This window comes from Medicago truncatula, chromosome 1 (assembly GCF_003473485.1).
Source record: "Medicago truncatula cultivar Jemalong A17 chromosome 1, MtrunA17r5.0-ANR, whole genome shotgun sequence".
Taxonomy (NCBI): Eukaryota; Viridiplantae; Streptophyta; class Magnoliopsida; order Fabales; family Fabaceae; genus Medicago; species Medicago truncatula.
This window is the reverse complement of record NC_053042.1, coordinates 27,027,043-27,052,511: the sequence shown is the minus strand read 5'-3', so window position 1 is coordinate 27,052,511 and position 25,469 is coordinate 27,027,043. Positions and strand designations below refer to the sequence as shown.

Here is a 25,469-nt window from a genome sequence, read left to right as displayed (position 1 = left end):
TTTTTTTTTTTTCAAAAAATTTAAAATTTGAAAATATTTCTGATTTTTTTCGAGAGTTTTATTCCTGAATTTTTATGAAATCTTTTTCCAAATTAAAAAAAATCAATTTTTTTACGAAATTAGGAATAGTAAAAAAAAAAATTCTGAAACTTAATTTTCAAAATAATTTTTATTTAGATAATATTTTAATTTTCGAAGTTTTTTTAATTTATATTTGGATATTTTAGAATCTTTTTCGTAATTATTTTATAATTTTTTCAAAAATTCGAAATATATTAAATATGAGATTTTTTTATAATTTTTTCAAAAATTCGAAATATATTAAATTTGAGATTTTTTTATAATTTTTTTCTAAATTTAAAAATAAAAATTCCTAATTATTTTAATTTTTTTTAATTTTTGAAAATTAATTTTCATATTTTTTTAATTATTAATGATGTGTAAATTGTTTTTCACGCGTGGCAAGCAAAAAAAAAATAAAAAATAAAAAGAAAAAGCCATGTAGGTGCCACATTAAAGATTCTGCAGAGTCAATGGGCTTAAGGGGCAATCGTGAAGAATCTTCATTTTACAAGGACGGAATCTAATTTTTTTTTTTTACATGGGGCAAAACCAAAAGTGCCCTATATTACAGGAGGATAAAGATCTATTAACCCTATTATTTACTCAGCCTTTCTTGGCACTATGAGTATTGATACAATTAAGTTTGTAACTAACCAAGAAATGAATGAAAACATCATTGCAAAAATTAATAGATACATTTCAATTTTGAAAAGAAAGGATTACAATCCAAGAAGGAAAGAAAACAACTTTTTACATTACTCACTCTAATTGCTCCTTAAACTTCAAGACACTTTGTGAATCATCCTCAGGTTCTTCCTCTAAGCAACAAACGTGTTTGCCCTCAAAACACCAAGTGTAGTAACGCCAAAGAGCTTCTTAGGATCATAGACACCCTTCTGTTTTAGAATTTCAGCGGCAATAGGACTGTAGAGTTCACTGGATTACTGATAATATGAATAAAAGCACTGGAGAAATTAGTTCATCATCCATCCCTCTCTTCTTCCGACAAAAAATCCATAATAGGAGCATTATGGATTTTTCAAAAATGCTCTCGTCTATGGTTGGTAAATTAGGATACCTCCGAGGATTTGACCTGTACAACTTTCGTGGAAAATCGGGCGATGTCGATTCTTCATCGTGATATTAACCAGAATTCGAAGAGAGATAATCTTTCACCAGTCATTGATTGGATCTGCACTGGATCGAAGCTGATCTGACAATCTGAACCGATCAAATACATGAGAGAAACAAGAAAGACAAATAACGTCGCACAAAGACGACGAACAAACCAACGTCACACGAAGACGACGAAATCACAAAATAAAAAACGTAACAGATGTGAAAATGACTTATTTCAATAAAAGGGAAATAGAAAAACGAGTTAGAGGGGTGATTTTGGGTCAAAAATCACCCTCAAACGAAAAGAAGAAAGGAGTGACGACTAGGGTTTGAGAAGGAGAGAAGAGAAAGAGAAAAAGGCATAAACTAACTTAGTTGATAAGGCTTGATTGTTGTTGTAACGATGGAATATTATTATATTTTATACTTGTGATGTAATACATTTTTTTAGCAATATATATAATATTATAATCTTGATTAATTTTGTGAAAAAAAAATCTTGATAATGGTGGTTTGATTATTTGATTTTTTCTTGTTAAATTAAAAATATTTTAAAATTTTATAACTGCTTATATAAGGGCAAAAGTTATGGTGCATAAGGAAATCCTTATGCTCTTAGGTATCATGCATAAACACTTCACAACCATCAGATCTAGTGTACACGTGTAATAATCCTAGACTTCTCAAACTACACCAAATCAAACTTCATTTGCTTTAAACATTTCTCTCACTAAAACATAAAGCTATCCCTCTTTCTCTACTATTTTCAAAATTCTGGAAAAGAAAACGAAGAACTCAGATGAGTCTTCATCTCTTCCGGCCACACATGATGATTCCGGCGCGGTGGTCGCCGGCCAGAGGCGGCGGCGACGCCGTGCTGGAGAACCAAACTCACCATTTTTAAAAACTAAAGCCATTTTTCAACATCCATTTTCGTTTTAAAGCCAAATCCAAACTCGGATCACGCAAAAACACAACGAGAATGAGTAGATCTAAAGATTAAAATACAAACGAATTTTTTTTTGCTTCACTTGCTGTTGAGCCGGTTCACTCCTCTTATTCCCTCGTGTTTTCTTCTTCTTCTTCTTCTTCTTCTTCTTCTTCTTCTTCTTCTTCGATCCAGTGGCGTTGTGTTGATTGCTATATGTTACTGTTTCGTCACTGTTTGTGTTCATGGTTTCAGATCTGAAGTTGTTACTGGATTCGAAATCTTTGTGATGTTTGAGGGATTTATGGCTGGGAAACTGCTGGAAACCATTAAGTACATCTAATGGTTTTGAAGTACAACTGCTGGAAACCATTAAGTACATCTAATGATTTTGGAATACAACTCACGGAAACCATTTCTTTCCTCCTCCTCCAATTGTGTCAGTCCAAAACTGAATGATGGCAATGGCTCTAGGTCCTTAGTTTTTTTCACCTGCTGGAAACCATTAAGTACATCTAATGGTTTTGGAGTACAACTCACAGAAACCATTTCCACAACAAAATGGTTTTGGCATAATTTTATACAAAACATACTATAATAAGGACATTTGTGACTGTCATTGAACCAAATCAACACTTTGAAATAATCATTGAACTAAAATGATGATTTCCGCGATTGTAGTGTTGTTTCGTTTTGTTTCGTTTGGGGGTGTAGGAAGCAATTATGTTGGGCTACCGGTTAATGGGCTGAGATTTATGCACAGTGCATAAGGATTTCCTTATCCACCATAACCGCTCCATATAAGGTCACACCCAAACACTTCAATTTATGTAAGTACTTTTTAATACACATATCCAAACATAATGAACTTATCAAGTATAAGAGCTTATGATGTAAGCTCTAATGTTATAAGCTCTAATGCTATAAGCATCTATATAAATTGTTTATCAAAACGGGGCCTAACTATATTAGAAGCTGTTGAATAAACTTTCCAAAACTCAAGTTCGTTATTGGCAAAGAGAGATACAAGGGGATATACATTAGATCATATAATGTGGTCGGCCTAGGGTAAACCTACTAAAGGCCACCAATAATTTGTTTTCATTAGTTTTTTTATAAACAAAAAAGTCTCATGCAGATAAAAAGTCTCCACCAGTTAAACTAGAAAATAAATAAATAATATCTATTAAAACTATATAAAAATTGTCCTTCATCAAACTTGCATAATACACCTTTCTTAAACCCATGACCATCTTAATTTTTATGTGTTTAATGAGCATTTTGCAAAATATAAAACCAATTTGTTTTCTCTTTTTTCTCTTTAGTATCCAATTCTCTTAAATATAGGAAGAAAACAATGCATTATGGCATAAATATAGGAAAATATTCTACTATTTTTCTTTAAAAAAATGTTTATTCTACTATTTTATGACATCTATCTACTTCTACTAACAAATATAAAAATTGTACTCCAACAAATTAATTTTCAAAATTGTCATTTCTCAAATTCACGATCACTTTTAGTTTATATGCTTAATGATCATTTGAAAAATATAAAACCAATTTGTTGTGACATTTGGTCTGACGTGGCAAATTCAATTTTACTTTCAGGGGGAGCAAACATAGAAATAGAGGTTCCACTTTGCTTCTTTAGGGGTTGGTAAACAAAACCTACACCTTTCAAGTTTTCAGACCCTTTCCCAACTTGAAGAATCTCATCTAACATATTTGAACTATGAGAAATGCTACCAACACATATTATAACACAGATTTTTCAATCCACTCTTTAATTGGTTAAAATTCACATGAGATCCACTAAATTTATATGGGACCCACATGATTTGGTGGGACCTATGTGAATTTTAACAAATTAAAGGGAGTGTGTTAGAATGTGTGTTGCTAATATTTCCTCTTAAACTATTGTTTAACATTCTAACAGATTTTGACATGTTATCATGAAAGTTAGCAAAGTTACCTCATTTGTCAGATAAAAGATAGTTGATAGGAGCGTTTCTTTTTCAATCCGCAAATTTGCAATGATTTTCTTCTGCTTATCTCCAACCTGACAAATCTCCTCACATTTAACATACAACTATTTTATGAAACAAGTTCTTCATATGATACAACTTCATCACAATATTCTTCATCAGTTTCACAGTTACAAGTGAAAGCCATCACATGGTTTGCTGTTTCATCATCATGCTCTCCTTCCAAGTCATCATCTGACCTAGAGGCTAACATACCCTTCTTTTGTTTATTAAGGAATGCGGGACATTCAACCCTGACATGACCAAAACCTTCAGACCCATGACATTGGATTCCTTCCCCTTGGTTTGGCTTTTCTTCAGTTCTGCCTTTGCATTAAAAATCAAACAACATGTTCTTGACATTATGCCTTTACTTCTTGTCCATTCTCTTCATAGCCTTGTTGAATTTCCAGCCAACAAGCACTATTGCATATGAAATGCTTTCATCAGTATGTGTTTCACATTGAACATGTTGGATATGAAAGCTATGTTTTTGTTCTTCTTCCCAGGTCTGTCATAGATTGCTAACTCAAAAGTTTGTAAAGACCCAATGACTTCATTTACCTTCATGTTGCTTATGTCTTAGGCTTCCGTAATGATTGTGACTTTCATGTCATACTTCTTGGGTAAGGATCTGAGGATTTTTCTAACTAGTTTTTCTTCTGACATCTTTTCTCCTTAGCCACATGATTTATTAGCAATATCAAGAACACTAGTGTTGGAAGTCTTCTTCTGTCTTTATTTCATTTTTGAGAATTAAGTAGACGATTATGTGCTCTGATATCTAACACTAGGGTCGCGGTGTTTTTATGTTGATATATTTCATGAAGTTGATTTTGGAAAACTATAACTTATTTTGCATGGATGTTGAGACCTTATTATGCTTTATGTGGAGTTGATGAACTATTCCGCTGGTTTAATTATGATTTTCTTTATTATGAAGGGATGAACGACTGAGTATGTGTAGCACCTATTTAAAGGAATATACTTTTTAATTAATAAATTAAAGTCGGGGTTTTAGGGTGTTACAGGGAGCGCGCCCCGAGTATGTTGTTGCACACCTTGAGTGTTCAAAAATGCACTGACGCATCTCAAGTGTCATTCCACGTGCGAGGCGCGTGCACATCCGAGAGAAAATAACTTTTTGCTGTTTTTCTCCAGTGGGTTGGAAGAAAACAACTTTTTGTTGTTTTTCTCATTCCTCATGTAGTGTAGTCCTATTTAAGTCTAATTTGCAGGGGTCTAGTTGTACAACTATGCACCGGTGGGGAAAACTATCCCCTTGAAGGTATAAATGCATCATTTTTCACATCTCATGATAAGGTAGGTCTTGGTATGTGTCTTGGAGACGAAGAAGGTAATTTTGTGCTTGCAAAAACTGTTTGGTTTTGCCCGCTATGTGACGTCAAAGTGGGTGAAGCGATGAGTTTATAAACGGAACTTGATTGGGTGGTAAATCTTTAGTTCCATAATGTAGATTTTGTGTTCGACTCTAAGAAGGTTGTCGATTCTTTTTAGGATAGGTATAGATGATGACACTGAGTTTGAATGTATAATATATGTCTTTAAGCAATTGTTTCAAAACGATTATCAAAACTTTTATTCCGAGTTTAGCCAAAGGCAGGTTAACGAGGTCGCTCATGAACTAGTAAAGGTAGCCGCCACATGTACTGCTAGCTCCCACTTATACACTAATGCACGTTCATGTATTTGGTCAATGATTGAAAATAAATAAATTGAGTTTGTTTCGTTCACAAAAAAAAGCAGATTTTTTGATTGAAAGCAATGACAGGGACTAGGGAGGGAGGGAAGAGTGAAGAATTTTTTTATTCGCTTTTTGATAGACAGAAAAAACAACAATAGTCTTTTTGTTTATAGATAGACAAAATAAGAATATTTATTGAAAACTCACACAAAATTAAAAGTACAAATGAGATTTGTGAACAAACATTTTTTTTTTTTTTGTGGTGGCCGGAGTTTGAACCACAGACTTTGCATATGTTATTATACATTGTTCCAACCAATTGAGCTAAACTCACAACGAAACGAACAATTTTATTATACACTAAATATATACTTTATTAAAAATAGCTCATGCAGCATTAAATATATATAATCAACGGTTTCCTAGAGCAATCTCTAACTTTAAAGAGCACTTATACGTAGACACACTTACGTGTCTGTACACCCTTCTACCACTCTCCAGTGGCAAAATTTAATAATAAAAAAATGTCCAATTAAGAAAAGAAAAAAATAAAATAAAATATTTTTTAAGAAAAAAACACTTGTTCCGTTTCTCTTCTTCAATCCCTTCCACAAGCCGCCATCGGTCACCGCCACCAAAATCCAAACCGGTTTCATCTCCTACCTCCGATGCCGCTTCTCTCTTTCTGTCAACACGACCACACCATCATCCTCCTCACCACCGCTTTCGACCTCCAACCATCCCAGCCACCACTATATCATCGGCCACCGCCGTTGACCTTTTTTCCTTTTTCATTTAACCTTTTTTTAATTGCGTTTTTTCAATTCCTCTATCTTCTTATTTTTTTCCAATAGTGTTATATACCTGTATAGTTGCTTGAATTTTTTCAGATCTGAAAGAAGAGAGAAGAGAGAGAGCTCCATATGAGAGTAGAGAGAGAGAGAGTGATACAGGGAGAGTCAAAATCAAAGGATGGATGCAAGCAAGGAGAGAGGCAGCGACGGCGATAGCAAGAGGGGGTTGGAGGAGGAAGAGGGCAAAGAGAGAACGAGAACAGAGTTCTCTGAGATTGAGAAAGAATGAAAAAACAGATCCAAAATTCCAATTTTACCCTTTGCTTTTTAACAAAATTACAAAGATGCCATCCACATAGGCAGGTGTACAAGAATGGTATTGAAAAGGGTATGTCTACCAATAATTTTCCAACTTTAAAGACATGGTTGTAACTTAAACAAATTGAAAGTAAAAAAGCCATGACATAACACAATAACTTTATCAGCTCTGCATAAAGTAGTAATAATAATTAGAAAAATTAGAAAACAGGGATAACTAAATAGTAATTGGCCAAGAGTGAGAATAGAAGTACTTGGATATGTTTCAACTTTCAATTAAATCAACTCATTTCATAAGAATTGTTTTTTTTGAAGGATTCATAAGAATTGTTTTAAAATACTTTTTTGTTAAGAATTTGTAATGCAAACTTCCATTCCTATGCCAATACAAGAATGCACGACATATGCAGACAGTCACATTCAAATCGCAATAATCAAGACAACAATTTTTTTTAAACGGCAAAATTTATTAATAACATGTCCTACACAAGACGAACAGAGATCGGTAGATAAAAACTACAATGAAAGACAACAATTCACTTGTAATATTAGAACTACTAGCTAAGATATTGATTCAGTTTATGTCAAAGTTAGAGGACAGCCATAACTAAACTTATGAGGGACGCGTCACAGCATATATTTAAACTACAATTAAATACAGAGCTAAGAGAAATAACTCATTGAAGCCTCGTCGGCTGCAATGCATTTGTTGTGCTCGTGTAGGAAAGATAATTCCTCCTTTATAATCTCATCGATCGGTGGCGGAGCAGGAAATTTATGGAGCCGGACAAATAATTAATCGTAAATTCACATGTAATATTATATATAAACAGTCATAAATCGAAATATTTTTTTTTTAATTTTTTTTTTCCCTAAAAAAAATCGAAATAAAAGAGGTTTATCATTTTGTCAACAAAAGTACAATTTAAAATAGGGTTATTAATTGAAATTGACCACGTAATATACGTGAAGTCTGAAAATTGACCATGTAATTAAATAACATGTATTCTGACCATGTAATTCGAGATTTTTATTATTTATAATCTGTAATATACGCGAAGTCCAAAAAAGCAATCGAGAGATTGAATTTTTTCATGATTTCCTAGAGGCTAGTTAAGAACGTTAAAATATGGCTTTAACAAAAAAAATTATAAATTTTCGACAAACGACAAATTAATTATGAATTTTTAAAGTGTCAAAAGCTCAAAAAACAAAACAATGGAAATCTCGATCTATAAATCAAATTTTGAGCTCATTATTTGCAGAGACATCTATAAAAATACATAAAAAGGATCTGTAAAGTTTCATAGCATATCGAAGTCGTTTAAATTTATTTTGATTTTTCAACTGAAACGTTCAAAATTGAAATTTTGTTCTGCGTAAGCGTATACTCATAAGTCAAATTTAGTTCCCTAATTTTGTAGGCATGACTAGAACATGATAAGAACCTTCACAATGAAATTTTGTAATTTTTAAACGAGATACAAATTAATTATAAATTGTTTAATAAATTCATAATTATAAGGGAATAAAAATTCATAATTAATTTATCCCTGGTCGAAAATTCATAGTTATGAAGAAATTTAATTTTGTGTAAATTCATAAAAATTCATAATTAATTCAGATTGCCCAAATTTTTCTTTTTGTAAATGTGTTAATGAACTTTTATGTTGAGTCTAATGTGCAACAAATCATCAATCGAGCCCGGGCAACCGCCCGAGATCGCCATACGGTAGAACCGCCCATGTCATCGATATCTTCGTTGGTTAAATTCATTTTCTGAGATGAGGCTGCCGTAGGTTGAACTAGTTTTTTTATTTGTTACGTCGTTTAGTGCCTTTCGACGATCTCCAATCCTTGAACCGCCTTTCTTTCGATATGTCTTTGGCTTGACATTGGATACAGCAGCGTCTATCAAAGCAAGCAAAGAAAAATGAGACTAGAACAGGTCAATAACATGTGAAATAGTGGCTACATTAATTGGTTTATAGCATTGTTGTTGCACACCAGAATTTGAACAAACTTCTATTTTGTGTGATTCACAATTGACACCACATGTTTTACAAATCAAAATTTTGAAACTGAACTGCATAGATAGATAGATAGATAAATAATGACCCAAAGTTCCACATCTATAGCATTTGACATCCGCTAAACTCGGCTTAGAGCCTCCACCATCTTCTCTCTTCTTTCCTTTGTCCTTGTTGTACGGTTTCCCAACTCCATGACTCTTTCCTCTCTTCTCATTCTGAGCCTTGTAGTAGTTAGCCTTAACTCTTCCAGCATCATCAAACATACGACACTTATGCACCAAAGTATCAAAATCTCGGATCTCATGAACACACATATACTGATAGATATCCGGCCTAAGCCCACTTTCAAACTTCACACACTCGACGGAAATCTCCTCCGAACGCGGCATGTACTAAAAATGCAAACACGTGTAGATTGGGAGAAGAAGGCACATGATCGAAGGCAATCTCCTCCGAACGCGGCATGAATTAAAAATGAAAATATGCGTAGAGGGGGAGAAGAAGGTGCGCGATCGAAGTAAATCTCCTCCGAACTTGGCATGAATTAAAAATGCAAACACGCATAGAGGGGGAGAAGAAGGCTCGCGATAGAAGGCAATCTTGTACGAACGCGACACGAATTAAAAATGCACAAGAGAAAATCTGAAGCATAAGGAAAGCAAAACCAATAGTCTATTACAGGACGACCGCCGCAGCAGAACATAATCTAGTACAACCAAAAAGAAAAAGAAAAAAGCTTGAAACAGAGCAGGCGAACACAGTCCCTCAAGCGGCACAAATCGATGAACCTCTTGATCAGGATAAACATTGGAACGGTTAACCTTGACAGGATCCTGAAAGAACTCCACTTGGATGAGGGCATCCTTAAAGCCCTACCCCCAACACTGTTCCGCAAGGGCCACAACCTCTTCTGCCCACTCTCATTGAAGCAAAGCCTCCACCTCCGCCGAGGTCTTGCTAACCAAAACCTGTTTCAAAGCGAGTGCTTCCTTACCCATCGGTACTTTAGCCGCATAAGTGAGGACTTCAATGTCTGCAGAAAGGAGTTTGTTGACCGCATCACGATATTGCAGTTCTTTCTCCAAAAGGGAGATCTTTTTATGAGCCTCCTCAGCTTGGACTTTCCAGGCAGCTGTCTTTGAAGATTCTTCAACCAAATTCTAACTCAAATGGTTACGCTCAACATACAGGTCTGTCACCTTCTTGTCAAAAGAAGAAAGAAATTTCTTCGCTTCTGTGGCCTCCTTTTCGGTGTCCATAAGCCTGGCAACGACATCGCTGAGCTGCTGTTGAGCCTCTTCAACCTTCCTCTTAAAAACGACGAGCTTTTGGTTAAGCTCGCGTACTTCCCTCTCGGCCACTTCCCAGGCCTCCTTCGCTGCCCAGTGGGAAACAGTGATGTCCTGAAGCTTATTCTCTCCTCCTCCCAGAGACGAGATGCCTCATCCGTTGAACTTTCAGAGACACCCCCGTGGACCATGTCATAGCCGGCCATCATGGTACACATGACGTCAATCTTGTAAGCGCTAACGGCGTTGTCTGCCACCAATATCCTCTTATGAGTAAGGTTCGTGTGATCCAACCAGACCCGGTCCCAGGGCGACATGGCTTCCATGAAACATGCTAGCCTTTGATTAAATAAATTATATGTTTGAGATTTGGTGTCAACAGAGTCAGTCTCTCTCTCTCTCTCTCTCTATATATATATATATATATATATATATATATATATATATATGTATATATATGTATATATATATATGTATATATATGTATATGTATTAGTTTGATTTAAATTTAATTTTTGATCTTATTCCTACGTTTTGTTTTGTTGTTTGTTTAGCCAATAGAACTAGTACTCTTCCCAGTGATGGTTCTATACGTATAGTGTTAATAAAAAAAATATATTGTTTGACCAAAATAGTGTCTTTGAGCGTTTGACAATAATACTCCTCTAATATCAAATAAAGATAAGATTTAGATTTCTCATTTTCCAATATTTCTAATATGTCTGCATTTTCAATATTAGTACAATTGAATTAAAAATAAAAAAATTACAATATTCTAAAATTTTAGGGGCAATTATGTAAAGTTAGAATGATAATAAAATATTTCTATAATAATTTTAATGATGATAATAATAATATATTAACCAAAAAAAAAATATAATAGTAATAATAATAATAAACATAATGATGTGCATGACTAAAAGTGTGATATTTGAAAACTAATGTTAGATACAATGAACCTTCTTCTAAAATGTTCACATAAATAGTGAGGTTGGTGTAACATATACACACAAGTTTTACAATCATTCTTCATTTCTAAACTTTTGTTTATTTTTTAGTAGGTCGTTGAATGAAACAGGTTGCGGAATCATGGGTCGTCGCAAAATTAAAATAGAGAGGGTGAAAGACTCCAACACGAGGCAGGTCACTTTCTCAAAGCGTCGGACGGGCTTATTCAAGAAAGCAAATGAATTGTCCATTTTATGCGGAGTTGAAGTCGCTATTGTTGTGTTCTCTCCAGGGAACAATCCTTATTCTTTTGGTCACCCAGGAGTTGATTTTGTTGCTGCCAAGTATTTGAAACTAAAGCCTAAACGCATGAATTCCATAGGAAACTCCTCTTCTGATTCTCCCAATATGGAAAAATTGAATCTAGAACATATTGAGGTGTTAGGACAAGTTCAAGAAGGTGAAAAGCAAGCTGAGAATCATGATGAGATTCCGAAGCAAAACAACGTGACAAAACTCCTCGAGCTTAAAGAATTGAGAGATTCATATAAAGAGCTTCAAGATTGCATAAAATTGCGTCTTAGTGATATCGAGATATCAGAATGTTTGATGCTTCTAGCTCAAGATCCAGTTGTGGGAATAAAAGAATAATCACCCAAAAAGAAAAGAAGACAAAATTTATGATTTGTAGCATGAAACCAACTTATGTTCCTTTTTTTTTTTTATGAATAGTTTATGTACCCTTGTGTCTTTAAAACCTTGTTGTGCATGTACCACCAAGTTAAAGAGAGACAAGAGAAAAAATAATATGAGTGTTGAATAAAGTGTTTTATCATGTAGTCTTATAATTTTGATGTTAAAAATGTTTTTTTTTTTTTTTTTTTTTATTTTTTTTTTTATCGTAGATATCTGTAAACATAATTAGTTTTTATATTTTCTAAAATAGTTTTAAAAATAATATAATTATTCATAGTAAACATTTAAATTAGAAGCTAATAATAAATATTAGAATAAGTAAATTTTTTAATTATATATTTTTTCCATTCCTCATTTTCAAAAGGGAATTTATTCTTTTTTTTTTTTTTTTTTTTGTTGTGGTGGTCGAGGTTTGAAGCCTAGACCTTGCATATATTATTATGCATTGTCTATACCAACTGAACTAAGCTCACGAGCAGAAAATAAATTTATTCCAGACATACAAGGAAGTCATCAAATAATTATACAAATTTAACATTAAATAACGGGTGTGTTTGACCTCTCAAAATGGTCAAAAGGTTGACCATTAATAAATTTTAATTTAGCTATAAATGAAAAACAAATTTAATGTTTTTATTAAAATGTACTAAAAATAATAAGGATCACATTTGGACCTGAGTACATATTAGACATATGCTTAATCGGTAAAATCAATTAGCAATATACAATTTAGAACTTTCTTTAAAAAAAAAAAAAAATACAATTTAGAACTAAGTGTATTTCTTTTTCTTCTCACACGTGGTTTTCTGTAACGCCCACATTAAACGTATAAGTTTAGTATGTGTATTATCTTCAGTATTGGATACATTAAAATTTACAACAAAGAGATTTCGAATGAATATTTTATACAACAATACGCGTTCGTACAATCAACAATACAATACTACTCGTCCAAAACATAGAAAATACATCCTTAAAGTCCATATCATCCTGCAGCAGGTACGAACGAGCACTTGTTGATTATCCATCCGGCTAAAAGCTTGATAAGTCCTGCTAAACCAACCTGATGATCTGAAACAAATAAGGATTGGGATGAGACATAATGTCTCAGTGAGTTCTACCTAGTCCTAGGCTATAGGTAACCTTGGGGGAAACCTATGGTCACCATGTGTCTACAATACAACCTGACGGTTGATTATACGTGTGTGGAACATGCTTACCTAGACGGTTGTGCATACCAGATCTATCTTAAGGTTCTTATTAACTTAGCTTACAGGTCTTGTCGTACATCCTACGTGTCATGACGGTCAAGGGAACCTAAGACTGCTATATCAAGATACGCTAAACGCATCAAGACCTAAACATAACTAATTCATGACACGATTCTAAACCGGACGGTCGAGGAGATCCTAAGATCGTCAACGGTGTTCTTTGTAGCCTTGTTCTATTGCATGAGCTTGTACATTTCTTGTCATAACATAACTAATCATAATCTTAATGCATGATTTATTCATATTAAGTTAGAGGTTAGCATTGAACAAACATAGTTATCTTGGTTCATTTTACGGAGTGTATCGGGTGGAGTAACCCCGAGTACAATCCCTTACTTGACCGATGAAAACCTAGCTAAGGTACATCGGACTCTCTCACTGACGTGCGAGCCTACCTTGCGGAGCGTATCCCGTTTCCCTGGCGAGAACCTCTCGTATCCCCCTTGGCGTGGATAACGGAAGGACACGACACCTACATATCTTACTTAAAGTCTTATTCATGCATAAAGGTCTTATAACTTATACTTGCTTGCTTATTTACCACGGGTCCGTAAGCTGCTACCCGATTAACGATAAATACTTACTTGCTTATTCTTAATCATACATGCTTATACCTAGTGTACTTAGGTTACATGATAGCATGGTCGTTCTCAACTATCTAAGTTGAGGTTCTATAAAATTCCCAACAATTAGAGATCATATGCTACCCAAACGTAATCCATGTTATCTTACTCTCGTGTACCATGTGTTGCCGATCAATGGTTAAATGTTTCCTCACCTATTTCCCTTTTTGAAACTTGAATAAGAAAACATTAATAATAAATAGTATTGCAAACACTAACAACATTTCTTGGCAATTCATGGCACAAAGGGGTACTAATTTCTCTAATTCATAAACTAGCATGATCATGATTCTCACATGGACACACGCACGAACCCAAGGTAGGAAAACTATCTAAAGAACTCACATGTATTTACTGAGATTTGCTTCAAGCTCCTAAGCTTCTACACCAAACCCTAGCCCATAGCTTATCACCAACAAATTTATTCCTTGGTTCAGCACAAAACTCGTATCAGTCCCCTTACTTCAAACTCTCCTCCAGGCCTCAATACTGAACCTAAAATCATGAAACCGGTACCAAAATGTCGGGCATTTCGTTAGCTAACCATAGAAACAAAGTTCACATGATTTGAAGTAACAGGGAGAGAGTTCTTACCGTTTTAGTGAAGCCCTGTCCCAAAACCCGTAAACAAATTCCAGCAGAATCTACCAACTTCAAATGCGTTTTTCGAATCCGTATCTAACCCGAATCATACAAAGTTTGTGTCCAAACTGAAGGTAAATAAGCATAGAATCCAAAATTCCAACAATTACACAATTCCTGGTTACACAGAAAAAGATATGGCTCGATTAATACATGTACTGCCATAAGAATTTTAAACCAACAATCCTTAGAATGCAGCCATAATCACTTTTAACCTCAATAACTCATGTCAGCCAACAGTCCAGCCATACAAACATCCATAACAGCCCAGTTTTATCACTAATTACAACAGCACAACTTTAAAAAAAATCAAAGCTTATTAGGGAACTCACCTCAAGACAACTTTCAATTGATGCCAAAAACTCCAAATGAGTGTCCAAAACCAAGCCTAGTTCCTAATCACCATCTAGACTATCTTGAGTACTTCTAGTACTCTTTGTACCATTTTTACCTTCAATTCTAATATATTATGTATGTCAAAACATGGCCTTACATTAGTTTAAGGCATTGACACTGATTCACACACTCTTATATATATTAGCCTTTATTTCTAGGTTTCATTATGTTCGTTATGATCATTACCACAATAAACATTGTTCCTTTTAGCAGAACTATAAAAATATCACCAATAGTTTGTACCCACTAGCATACTTTCACCAACACCTTGATGATTGTCACAAGCTAGTATTTTATTTTTTTTTAAAATACCAAATCAGAGTTGAATTCTTTATTCAAGAAGTTGGATTAGTAAAATTAATACCATAATTGCACATCAAATTCATGAAGGATTCGATCAAAGACAAGCCAAAAGCCAAAGTTATGCAATCAATCATCGATCATAAACCTATAAGACATGGAAGCAGAGGGATTCATCATCGAATGCAGCTGAATTAGAATGAAAAGATCTTAAAACCAGAGATCCGAGGAATCACATTCAACCGAACTCAAATCAAAATTAGAATGATCAGAACCTAAAACTTAACCAACAAAGCCTACATCAAACTCACAGATGAGAGACAAACACAAAAAATTTCAAGCTTGTGACATGTGGTGTTACAATTTGGCATAGGAGACCTAAAATCAGTGTGCAGCGTGTTCGATGGCTAAGATTTCAGAGTATGTGTGGTGGTTGAAATTGACGTGTGGGTGGTTAAAATTCATGTGTGCAGCAGTTCAAGTCGGCAAGAGCCGTGGTTTGAGCAAGTAATCAAATCGGAGGGTCACAGTTAGAGGAGCTTGTTTCGGTAACTGGTTGTGTATATTTGAAAGAGCGTTTTAGTTTGAAGAGTTATACCTAGTCGATAAAGGTTGATTCTATACCCATCTCAGTTGGCTTAACGGTGTGCTTGAGTAGTTGAAGTATGCTTCTCTCAAGATCTCAAATTCGATTCCACACGTGCTAATTTCGGGTTTGGTTAGTCCATGCTTTAAATGGGGCCTCGCAAGTGGACAAAGAGATTCAACCATGAGATTAGTCGGTGGGCCGGATACCAAGTTTATAAAAGAAAATCGATTGCATGCGAATGTCATTATCCATGTAGAAGAAGCTAGACAACGACACTTATAAATAACAAAGAACATTACTTTCTTTAACTACGCAAAATTCATTGTAGGTGAATCAAGATAAATTGTTATAACTATCAACAAAATACCAACCAGCAAACATATATTAAAATCTATGCACTAATAATGTAGTCATTATAAGATCATGATAAACAAGGGGTTTGAGAGTTCAAAAAGACTAAAACTACATAGAAACTCAACTATGTGTTGCATAATTATAAAGTATAAACCCTACTGGAAAAAGAAACGGAAAAATTGGCAAACAATCCTTTAGGAGCCTTCGAGACACGCCTTGCATTAGGTCTGGGAGGGATTTGCAGAGTGGTAGAACTTGAATCCTCAGCACGAACCACCTCGACGTCATTCCCACCACCATAAATTGGAGTAACAGTCTTATCAGTAACTTCACCCTTGCAGACAGGACATTCTTTAGCTAGAGAGGATCTTGTAAACGACAATGGTGATTTTGTATTCAACCATCTATACAAGCATGGCCAACAAAACAAATGGCCACAACAAGTAAGAACAGGATCCTTAGCCAATACAAAACAAATATTACAATCATAGAAACCTCTATCATTGCCACAATCCTTTTCATCAATATTCTCCTTTTTCTCTGATGTCTTACTCTTTTCCAATGCAGCAACACCAACCTTGTTAATTTTACTAGCTACTGGTACTGCAACCGCATCTCCATTGCGAGAAACACCCAAAATATGATCCCAGGTACGGGAATCATAAAAATTACTACGACCAACTCTATCAGAAGGTTGAGGAAACGAATCAATGTCCATCGGAATCGGACCGGAATCTTGTTCTTCCATCATCACAAATTGAGAAAAGAGGGATCACAAAGTAGAAATAAATATAAACCCTAACCGAGGAGAGAAGTTACTAAAACCTAAAACCTCGGCGTAGATAGAAAGCAGAACCTTGTAGCATGCGTATGCCGTATGAGTATGTGTTAAATATGTTTGTTTTGGGGAACGAGAAAAATGGGATACACCGAGATCAATTTATAATTAAAAAAGGGAACTGTACACCCGTAAATTAAGATGTACCGGTACTCTTACTTCAAAAATTTATAAATTAACTATTATTTTTATGAAATAAAAGCTATTTGTTGATATTTATATTTTAGAAAATATCATTTAATAAGAAAAAAAACATCATTTTATTGTTTATAAAAATCATATTAATTTTTTTTACATTTTATTGTAAAAAATAATTAAAATTATCTATTAAGAGTACTAAAAATTCAGAAAAATCAAATTTTATTTTGTCGATGTTTTTGATAAATAAGATTTAATTATTATAATTATAGGTGATAGAAAACAATTTTTCTCTTAAAAAAATAACACATTTAACTATTAATTTAATGATTTTGTGTACCAATACACTCGTATCTTTGGGTGTACCATAGATTTTGCCTTAAAAAAAAGGTTTTTCCTATGCAAGATTGCACAGAATAAGGGGTATTTAATGCTCCACTTTTATAGGTTTCTACACATCCTAATAATGACCCCACTTTCTTGAAAATTGATTTCTTTTTCTCCTTTCACGTTATATTCTTCTTTCTTTTTTCCGTGTTATTTTTTCTTTCTCTCATTTCTCCTCTGTTAACATTTATTTTTTTATTCTTGTTCCTTTTTTTTTTTTCACGTTTTATCTTTTCCTTCTTCTCTATTTCTTTGAAACATTTTTTCTTTTCACATCAAACTCACTCCCATAACACATGCTCCATGCAAAATCATCAATATTCCATGTAAAAATTGATGAAGATTCGGCTTATGCTACGGTGTTCAAAACTACGATGTTTCAATGATTGTGTTTAAAATGACGGTGTTCAAATTAACGGCGTTTAAAATGATGGTGTTCAAAACTACGGTGTTCAAATTGATAACAATATAACCAAATTTATAATAACAGTGTTCAAATTGAGAATACAACCAAAACTCAAAATAACAGCAAAAAAATTCATCCCAAGACTGCTAAAACATACTCAGCCTACAGTAACCAGTATAACAGGAAAAATAATAATTCCAAGACTACTAAAACATACTCAGCCTGATACTAAGACTTTAGATAAAAAAACAGGATTCAAATTTTGTTGTGCTTGATCTTCATTCTTCCTCTTCTTGGTGATTGTTGGCTGAACATAACTTTCTTTGTTCGGACAAGTTGTAACATTGTGCCCCCTTCTCTTGCAAAAAGTACAGCTTCTTGCTCTCTTTGACAATTCCATTCCTCCTTTTGATCGTTTTGTTTTGGGACGACCTTTTGTATTAGACCTTGGTGGATTTTTAATTAAGTCTACTGTATTCTCCATATTCTCAATAGGCCCTCCTTCACTAAGCATCATATTTACTTCAACCGGTCTTTGAAATTCATCACGACACCAACGTAATGGCAAGTAACTTGTTGGAATCTCAAAACAATCTTTATGAAGGAATATTGTCAATACATGAGGACAAAGAATACCCCAAAACTCAAAGTGCTTGCAACTACAACCAACCACATCACCATCCCATCAGACTTTATGCTTTTGTGAATGTTGCTCCTTGTAATATTTCACAGTAAATTCTACATGATTTTCTTCACAAATCTTGTATTGAGTTGCCCTCTCAAACTCCTCCTGAAACTTCTTGAAAGCATATTTTGAGAAAATATTGTAAACTTGCTCCTCTAAAGGGGATAAAGATCGAAGTGATGATCCCCTGTATGTATCCATGATGTAATTGTTTTTGCCCAATGTCCTCAATGGCAAGATCAACCTAAAATTTAGAATAAATTTATAGTCAAATTTACATCACAAAACATTAACAAGATGGCTAAACTAAATTATCATACATATTCTTACTTGTTTGAAAAGTTGAGTTAAACATGAACGAGATGAAGTAAAGCGTTTTAGGAATCCATTTATGCTCTCTGATCTTCCAGTTGTTGTCATGCCCCCAAAGAAATGTCCACGAAGATACGCCGGAACCCAATGTTGCTTAACTTCATACAAGCCTTTTATGTGCTTATTTGCTTCTAGATTGTACTTGGAAACAATTATAATCCATTCTTCTTCAAAATCATCAATATTGTCAAGCTTGTAAAGCTTATGAAAATCAGCACACCATGAGAAATATCTATTTCGAAGAATTGAAGTAATCCAACCACTAAATTTAGCAGTAATGTGCCATATACAAAAAGCATGTTTTGTGGATGGCATTTCAAAAGCAATAGCTTGAGTCATCCATGGATCTTGATCAGTAATGATTGTCTTTGGAGGCTTCTTCATGAGAGTAACAAAAGTCTGGGAAAAAAAAATAAATAATAACAATCATATAGAAAATACATTGGGATACTGTATAAAAAGATGAAAATAATAGTCTATAAATGTTAATAAAAAAAGAGAGAGATGTATATGAACTTACTTTCATTAACCATTGAAATGTAGACACTGTTTCATTTCGAATGAGCGCACAACCAAACAATATTGTTCTGCCGTGATTGTCGATTACAACAAAGATGCCAAAAGGCATATTATAAGTATTTACCTTGTAAGTAGTATCAAGCTCCATAACACGCATTATTTGCTTGACTGAAAGATCTGCTTCTTTTAATAGCAATATCCGCTTCTCTTCTTCCTTAGAAATTTTGCGGTAAGATGCAAGGAAGTGCACTTGATCTGAAGGTAGTAAATCATGATTGTGGTTAGATATAAATTCAATAACCTGCCACTCTTCTGGAAAAATCTCAAAGGATTTCTTCAATTTGATTGTCATGCTTGCCTTGCATCCACATCTCGAAGATGGTCTATTTCGTTGTTCTTTAGACGGATCTTGAATTTTTTTATCAGGAAATCCTCCACGGTGACAAAACAAATCTCTCCTATGCATTATCCCATTTTTATTAACAAACCTACCTTTTTTAATTGAGAACCCACTCCTTTTGGCATAATTCTCATAAAATTTGAAAGCTTCTTCCTCACTTAGAAAACATTGCCCTATAAAAGGTTCAAAATCGTTTTCAATAGTAATTGCTTCTTGTTCATTGCTACTCAACTCAACTACTCCACTTTCTGAATTACCACATGGTTCATTGTTTGGAAGATTGTTCAAATCAACCAAATTTGTGATTCTCAACCTACATAAATAAATTGAAAGCAGGAAGGTTTAAAATGTGGAGTAAAGTTGCAAAGCAATTGAAAGAACAACTAATAACAAATGTATTAACATGAAAGAACAACTAATAACAAATGTAATAACATGAAAAAACAAGTAAGAATTTACTTATGGGTTCTTTTTCACTTGCCATAATAATTGTATTAACTTTTTTTGAAAAAGCATATTATAAGGGAACAGGCAGATAAAAGAAACTACAACAATGGGAAAAGAACAAAAACAGAAAAAGGGAACATCATAAACAAAACCGAAACAGCAATGGGTATAAATGAAGAACAATTGAAACAAAGAACAAGAACAATGAAGAAGAAAAAAAAAAAGTGAAATAAAAAAAATGATTAAGGAATTAACTCACTCAGGTACAACAACCATATGAGTATAAATGGGTTGTTCTTTTTCACTTGCCATATCCTTGCATAAAGTCCTTCAAAGCAGAAGAAGAAAGTGACGTGAGAGCATAATAAGTTTTAGTTTTGGTGTGTTTTAGTGGCAGTGGAGATAAGAAACAAGAATAAAATCTGAAAAGGTGAGGAGGAAGAAGAATAAAACGTGAAAAATAATATCAAGAGGAGAGAAGGAAAAAAATCAATTTTCAAAAAAGTGGGGTCATTAATAAGATGTGGAGAACCCTATAAAAGTGGAACATTAAATAACAATGTAGAAGTTGTTTTAAAAAAAAAAAAAAAACAATGTAGAAGTTCCCTAAAAATAAAAACAATGTAAAAGCAAAGTCCATTGAAATATTAATGAGATCCCCTTTATTGAATATACTAGCATTGTGACTGCATTATGTGTCTGTCGATTCACTCTTTTTATTGATTTAGCATGACGCTCCGTCTTGGTAGGGCAATTTGTAATGATCATTGGTTGGATTTTTGGCGTAATATTTCTTGTTGGTCTTTGGTTAGACACCAATCGGATCACCACCCCTTATTAGTTTCCCAAGAGTTCTCTTCGGTTTCACATGCTACTCCTTTCAAAATTTTCAAATCTTAAACAACTCATGCTGATTGTAAACGACTTGTCAAGGAGATTTGGATGAAACCTATAGTTGGCATGGGCATGGCGTGTTTGCAGCAGAAATTGAAGCGAATTGGTGATATTGATTGACAAGTTAAGCTTGCTATTGATGAAGTTAAAAACTTCAACACTACCTTATCCATTCAGAAGGACCAACTGACCCGCTTCTTGGGCAAAACTTGCAAGCACAAATGGTTCTAACATAAGCTTTGAATTGTCAGCACCAGTTCTGGAGGGAGAGAGCTCACAGTAATAGCTTCATTCACGGGGATAGGAATTAGGAACACGTCTTACTTCCATTGTGTTGCTCAGATCAAAGCGGTATGTAAGCAAATTACAATGATTATGGATGGTGACACGGTTCTAGGGACCCCGAGGCCATTGAAGCACATATACTTGATTACTTTCGTAACATATTTGGTAATCAGAATGCTTGCACGTCCAATCTCTTGATAGCCGAGGTTATTCCTTCCTTGGTGGCACCAGAGGATAATACCATGTTACTTATTTTGTCGTTAGCCTCTAGACACCATTTTACATGCATGTGGTACCGTTTTCGGATGTCGGGGTTATTTTACCGATCAATCATATCTCAACTTGGATATTGAAATATCCTAAATCATCACTTGGATAAAATTATCCTAATCTCCACTTGGATATTGAAATATCGTACTCCAAAACTCATGAAAGCATGAACATATGACTCACTAAATCCATACTTTCATACAAAACATCACCATCATAAACTTCACTACTTTATATACATATATTCATCGTCAGCTATACACATTCACACCATCATGAATTTAACATTCTCAATAAATCATCTTTACCAAAATCATCAACACCATTTATCTCCTCAAGAAACAACAATAATTTAAAAGTAATAGTAAACGTTTCAATTAGAAGCTAATTATAAAAAATTGAATGAGTTCACTAAAAAATAAATATTTGAATAAGTAAATGATATAGTAAATCCGCAAGTGCACGGTTTACCGAAGTAGTAATAAATGAGTATCGTTCCGACAGAGAGCTATGAATTTAATTAACCTTTAACAATGATTAGAAGAGAGTTCAAGTTGAAAAGTTTGGATTTTTTTAACGGTTTAAAATAATAATAATAAAGGATTATTGGTTCGTCATGGTGACAAATCCTTCACAAACCAAACCCTAAACCTAGAACCTTATGTTGGACCTATTTTCTAGAGACAAGTTTCTCTTTAGCCTATCACATCTCCTTTCGGTGTCAGTGAGTGTGTTTCTTTAGCAACCACTTCTATTTTCATGGTTGATTAGTATTGAAATCCTTGAATCTCGAAACTTTATTGTCTCAAGGTTTGCTAGACTATTTTCATGTTTCACAATCCTTGTCTAAATTAACTTGTTCAAATATCAAAACTTCATCTTTCGATCATTCGCTTGATATTTGTGACGAATCAATAACAACTATTAAACTTCATCTTTCGATCCATCGATTAATACTTGTTATTGATTATAAGAATGGTGAAATAGATTAGAAAATAGATTTACATAAAATTAGGGTTCCAGGCTTGGTTTGGTAGGGATTAGGTCATTAGACTCATCCAACAATCTCAAGACAAAGAAGAGTCGAATCACTCATGTTCATTGTAGACATAGAAGAGAAGAAGGAGAAGAATATAAAATAAAATAATAAAAAGGAGAACTTTTATTCAAAGAAATAATTCTCGCTATTAATTTCAAAGAACAAAAGATGATTCAATATGTTTGCTAGCTACTCTATTTATAGTCTACGACAACTTAAGCCCCAAGAAATACATCAATAAAATGTTCCACAAAAAACCATGGGCTTTAGGTCAGAAATAAACTAAATTAGGTAGCTTTTCGGAGAAGCAAAAGCAGCAAAAGGAGTGTTGTGGTGGTGGCACGGGCTGTGCCTTGAAGGCACGGGCCGTGCCAAGCTCTCTAGTGGTTGGCTTTCTTGGATATGTTGGAGGCATGGGCGGTGCCTTGAAGGCACGGGCCGTGCCTGATATTTTTGCACATAATCATCATATTTTTTCCCCAAATCAGCTCTAAATCTCCTTTCTTTTGCTCCAAGATTCAATCTTTTAAATATTCGTTCCTGAAATTAAATAACTTTCAATTGAAGTAAAATAGTTCTAAAAAGGGAATAAAAACATATAAAATCTAAATAAAATAGACTCAAATAATATATTAAAAACACTAATTATTGACTCATCAGTAAACTCTTCAATTATATTTTTTCCATTACTCTTTTTCAAAAGAGAATTTATTCTAGACATATATGGAATATGAAAATTTAACTTAAAATAACGGGTGTGTTTGACCTCTAAAAAATGGTCAAAAGGTTGACTATTTCCATTTTTAGTAAAAAAATTAAATTTTATTGTAGTTATAAATGAAAAACAAATATAATGGTTTATTAAAAATACTACCCATGCTTGTGAGTAAAATCTGTCACATGCACAAGGTGGGTAGTAAAATGAGTATCCACGGGTATAATAAATGGGTATTTAACTATCCATTTTTTTATGGATACAGACACAAATTTGATGATACTCGTGCCCGCATGTATCCATACCCGATAATAAATTAAGTAAATGAAATTGTTAGTAAATGTTATAAGATTTTATTTTAATTATCATTGTTATATTGATTATTAGGATCTATATTTGTAGATTTATATGCTTTTAATTCAGTAATTGGGAAGTCAAATGAATTTAGGAAAATGATTCATAAACACCCTTTTTTCATACCACTTCTCTATACACCCTTATATGAGAGGGTATTTTTGGTAATTTTGCAAATCCTTTTTTTCAATCATGTCACTGTCTCCATTCAACGTGAAACACACACTCACACTTTCTTCCTTTTTCCTTCCTTCTCCTCACCGGCCATGAACCACCGTCGTCACCACCATCTCCGTTGTCATTGACCTCACTCAAACGTTCCCCTTCTCTCTCTCTCTCTCTCTCTCTCTCTCTCTCTCTCTCATCTCTGCATTCTCTTTATGACTTAGCTTGTTCTTTCTCATTTGAGTTTTCAGATCTGACTTGAGGGCGGCGGTGTTGATGGGGGAGAGGGTGGCGGTGTTTCCAGATCAGATTTGAGAGAGGAAGAAAGAAGGCGAAGGAGGCGAGAGAGATAGGTGGAAGATAACGGTGTTTCAAAAAACGACGGCATGGTGGCTACGATGGCGGTGATGATAGTGGCGGCGAGATGAGAGGAGGACAGTCGTGGCATAGATCTGGGTTTTTATTATTCCGGCGCCGTCACCGTCGAGATGAGAGACGAACAAAGCGGCCGTTGCCGTGGCTAGCGAGGCAGAGAAAGGAGAGAGGAAAAGTCGATGGTTGGATGTGTTGTTTTTAATTGATTAATAAAATAAATAAAAAATAAAATAAAGGCACTTAAAATGATTACTTTATATTATTTTTTTTACATGTGGAAGGTGTATATGGTGGTATGCCACCTAGGGTGGTTCACCTATCACCACTCATGAATTTATTGATGGTTGGAATGCATATGAAATTTGGATGTTTTTACTTTTATTTTACTTCAAAAATTTGTATGACTTATGTGAGAATCATGAATTTTGTATGGATTAGGTATGATTTATAAAATTTGAATAATTATGTATGGATGTTTAAAAATAGAAGTTTTTTGGTAATTAAAAAAGTTCTTCTTTGTACCAAAAAATAAATAAATTCAAATATTCATGGGTACCCGTGGATACCTCAATACCCACGGGTTACCCGTATAGTGAGTACCCACATGTGTACGAGGTGGACAGGAGTATCATATTTATCCAATGAGTCGGGGACGAGTATCATACTATTTGTACCCACAGATAACCATTACGGATGTCAAGAGAGTGTGTTTGAGTGTTTGAAAATAGCAATCCTCTCATATCAAACAAAGAGAAGATTTAGATTTCTTGTTTTCCAATACATCTCATATGTCCATTTTCGCTATTAGTACAATTAAATTAAAAATAAATAAAATATTATAATATACTAAAACTTTAGGGGCAATTATGTAAAGTTAGAATGATAATAAAATATTTCTATAATAATAATAATAACAATAATAATAATAATAATAATAATAACTAAAAATGGGATATTTTAAAATTATTGTTAATGTTTACATAAATAGTGAAGTTGGTGTAACATATACACACAACTTTTACAACCACTCTTTATTTCTAAACTTTTTTTTTGCTAGGTTGTTGTATGAAATAGGTTGCAGAATC

The 25,469-nt window shown here is 33.9% G+C and overlaps 1 protein-coding gene across 1 annotated transcript; it reads left to right on the top strand.

Moving 5' to 3' along the window:
* Positions 1-11,206: 11,206 nt before the first annotated feature.
* Positions 11,207-12,033, top strand: LOC25483540 (agamous-like MADS-box protein AGL29). The gene has a single exon (XM_013612234.3). The coding sequence runs from the start codon at positions 11,366-11,368 to the stop codon at positions 11,873-11,875; it is 510 nt and encodes a 169-aa protein (XP_013467688.1). The 5' UTR covers positions 11,207-11,365; the 3' UTR covers positions 11,876-12,033.
* The last annotated feature ends 13,436 nt before the right edge of the window (positions 12,034-25,469 follow it).

Bases quoted from the DNA above. Each gene is read 5' to 3' on its own strand.
- LOC25483540 (XM_013612234.3), top strand. From the start codon at position 11,366: ATGGGTCGTCGCAAAATTAAAATAGAGAGGGTGAAAGACTCCAACACG.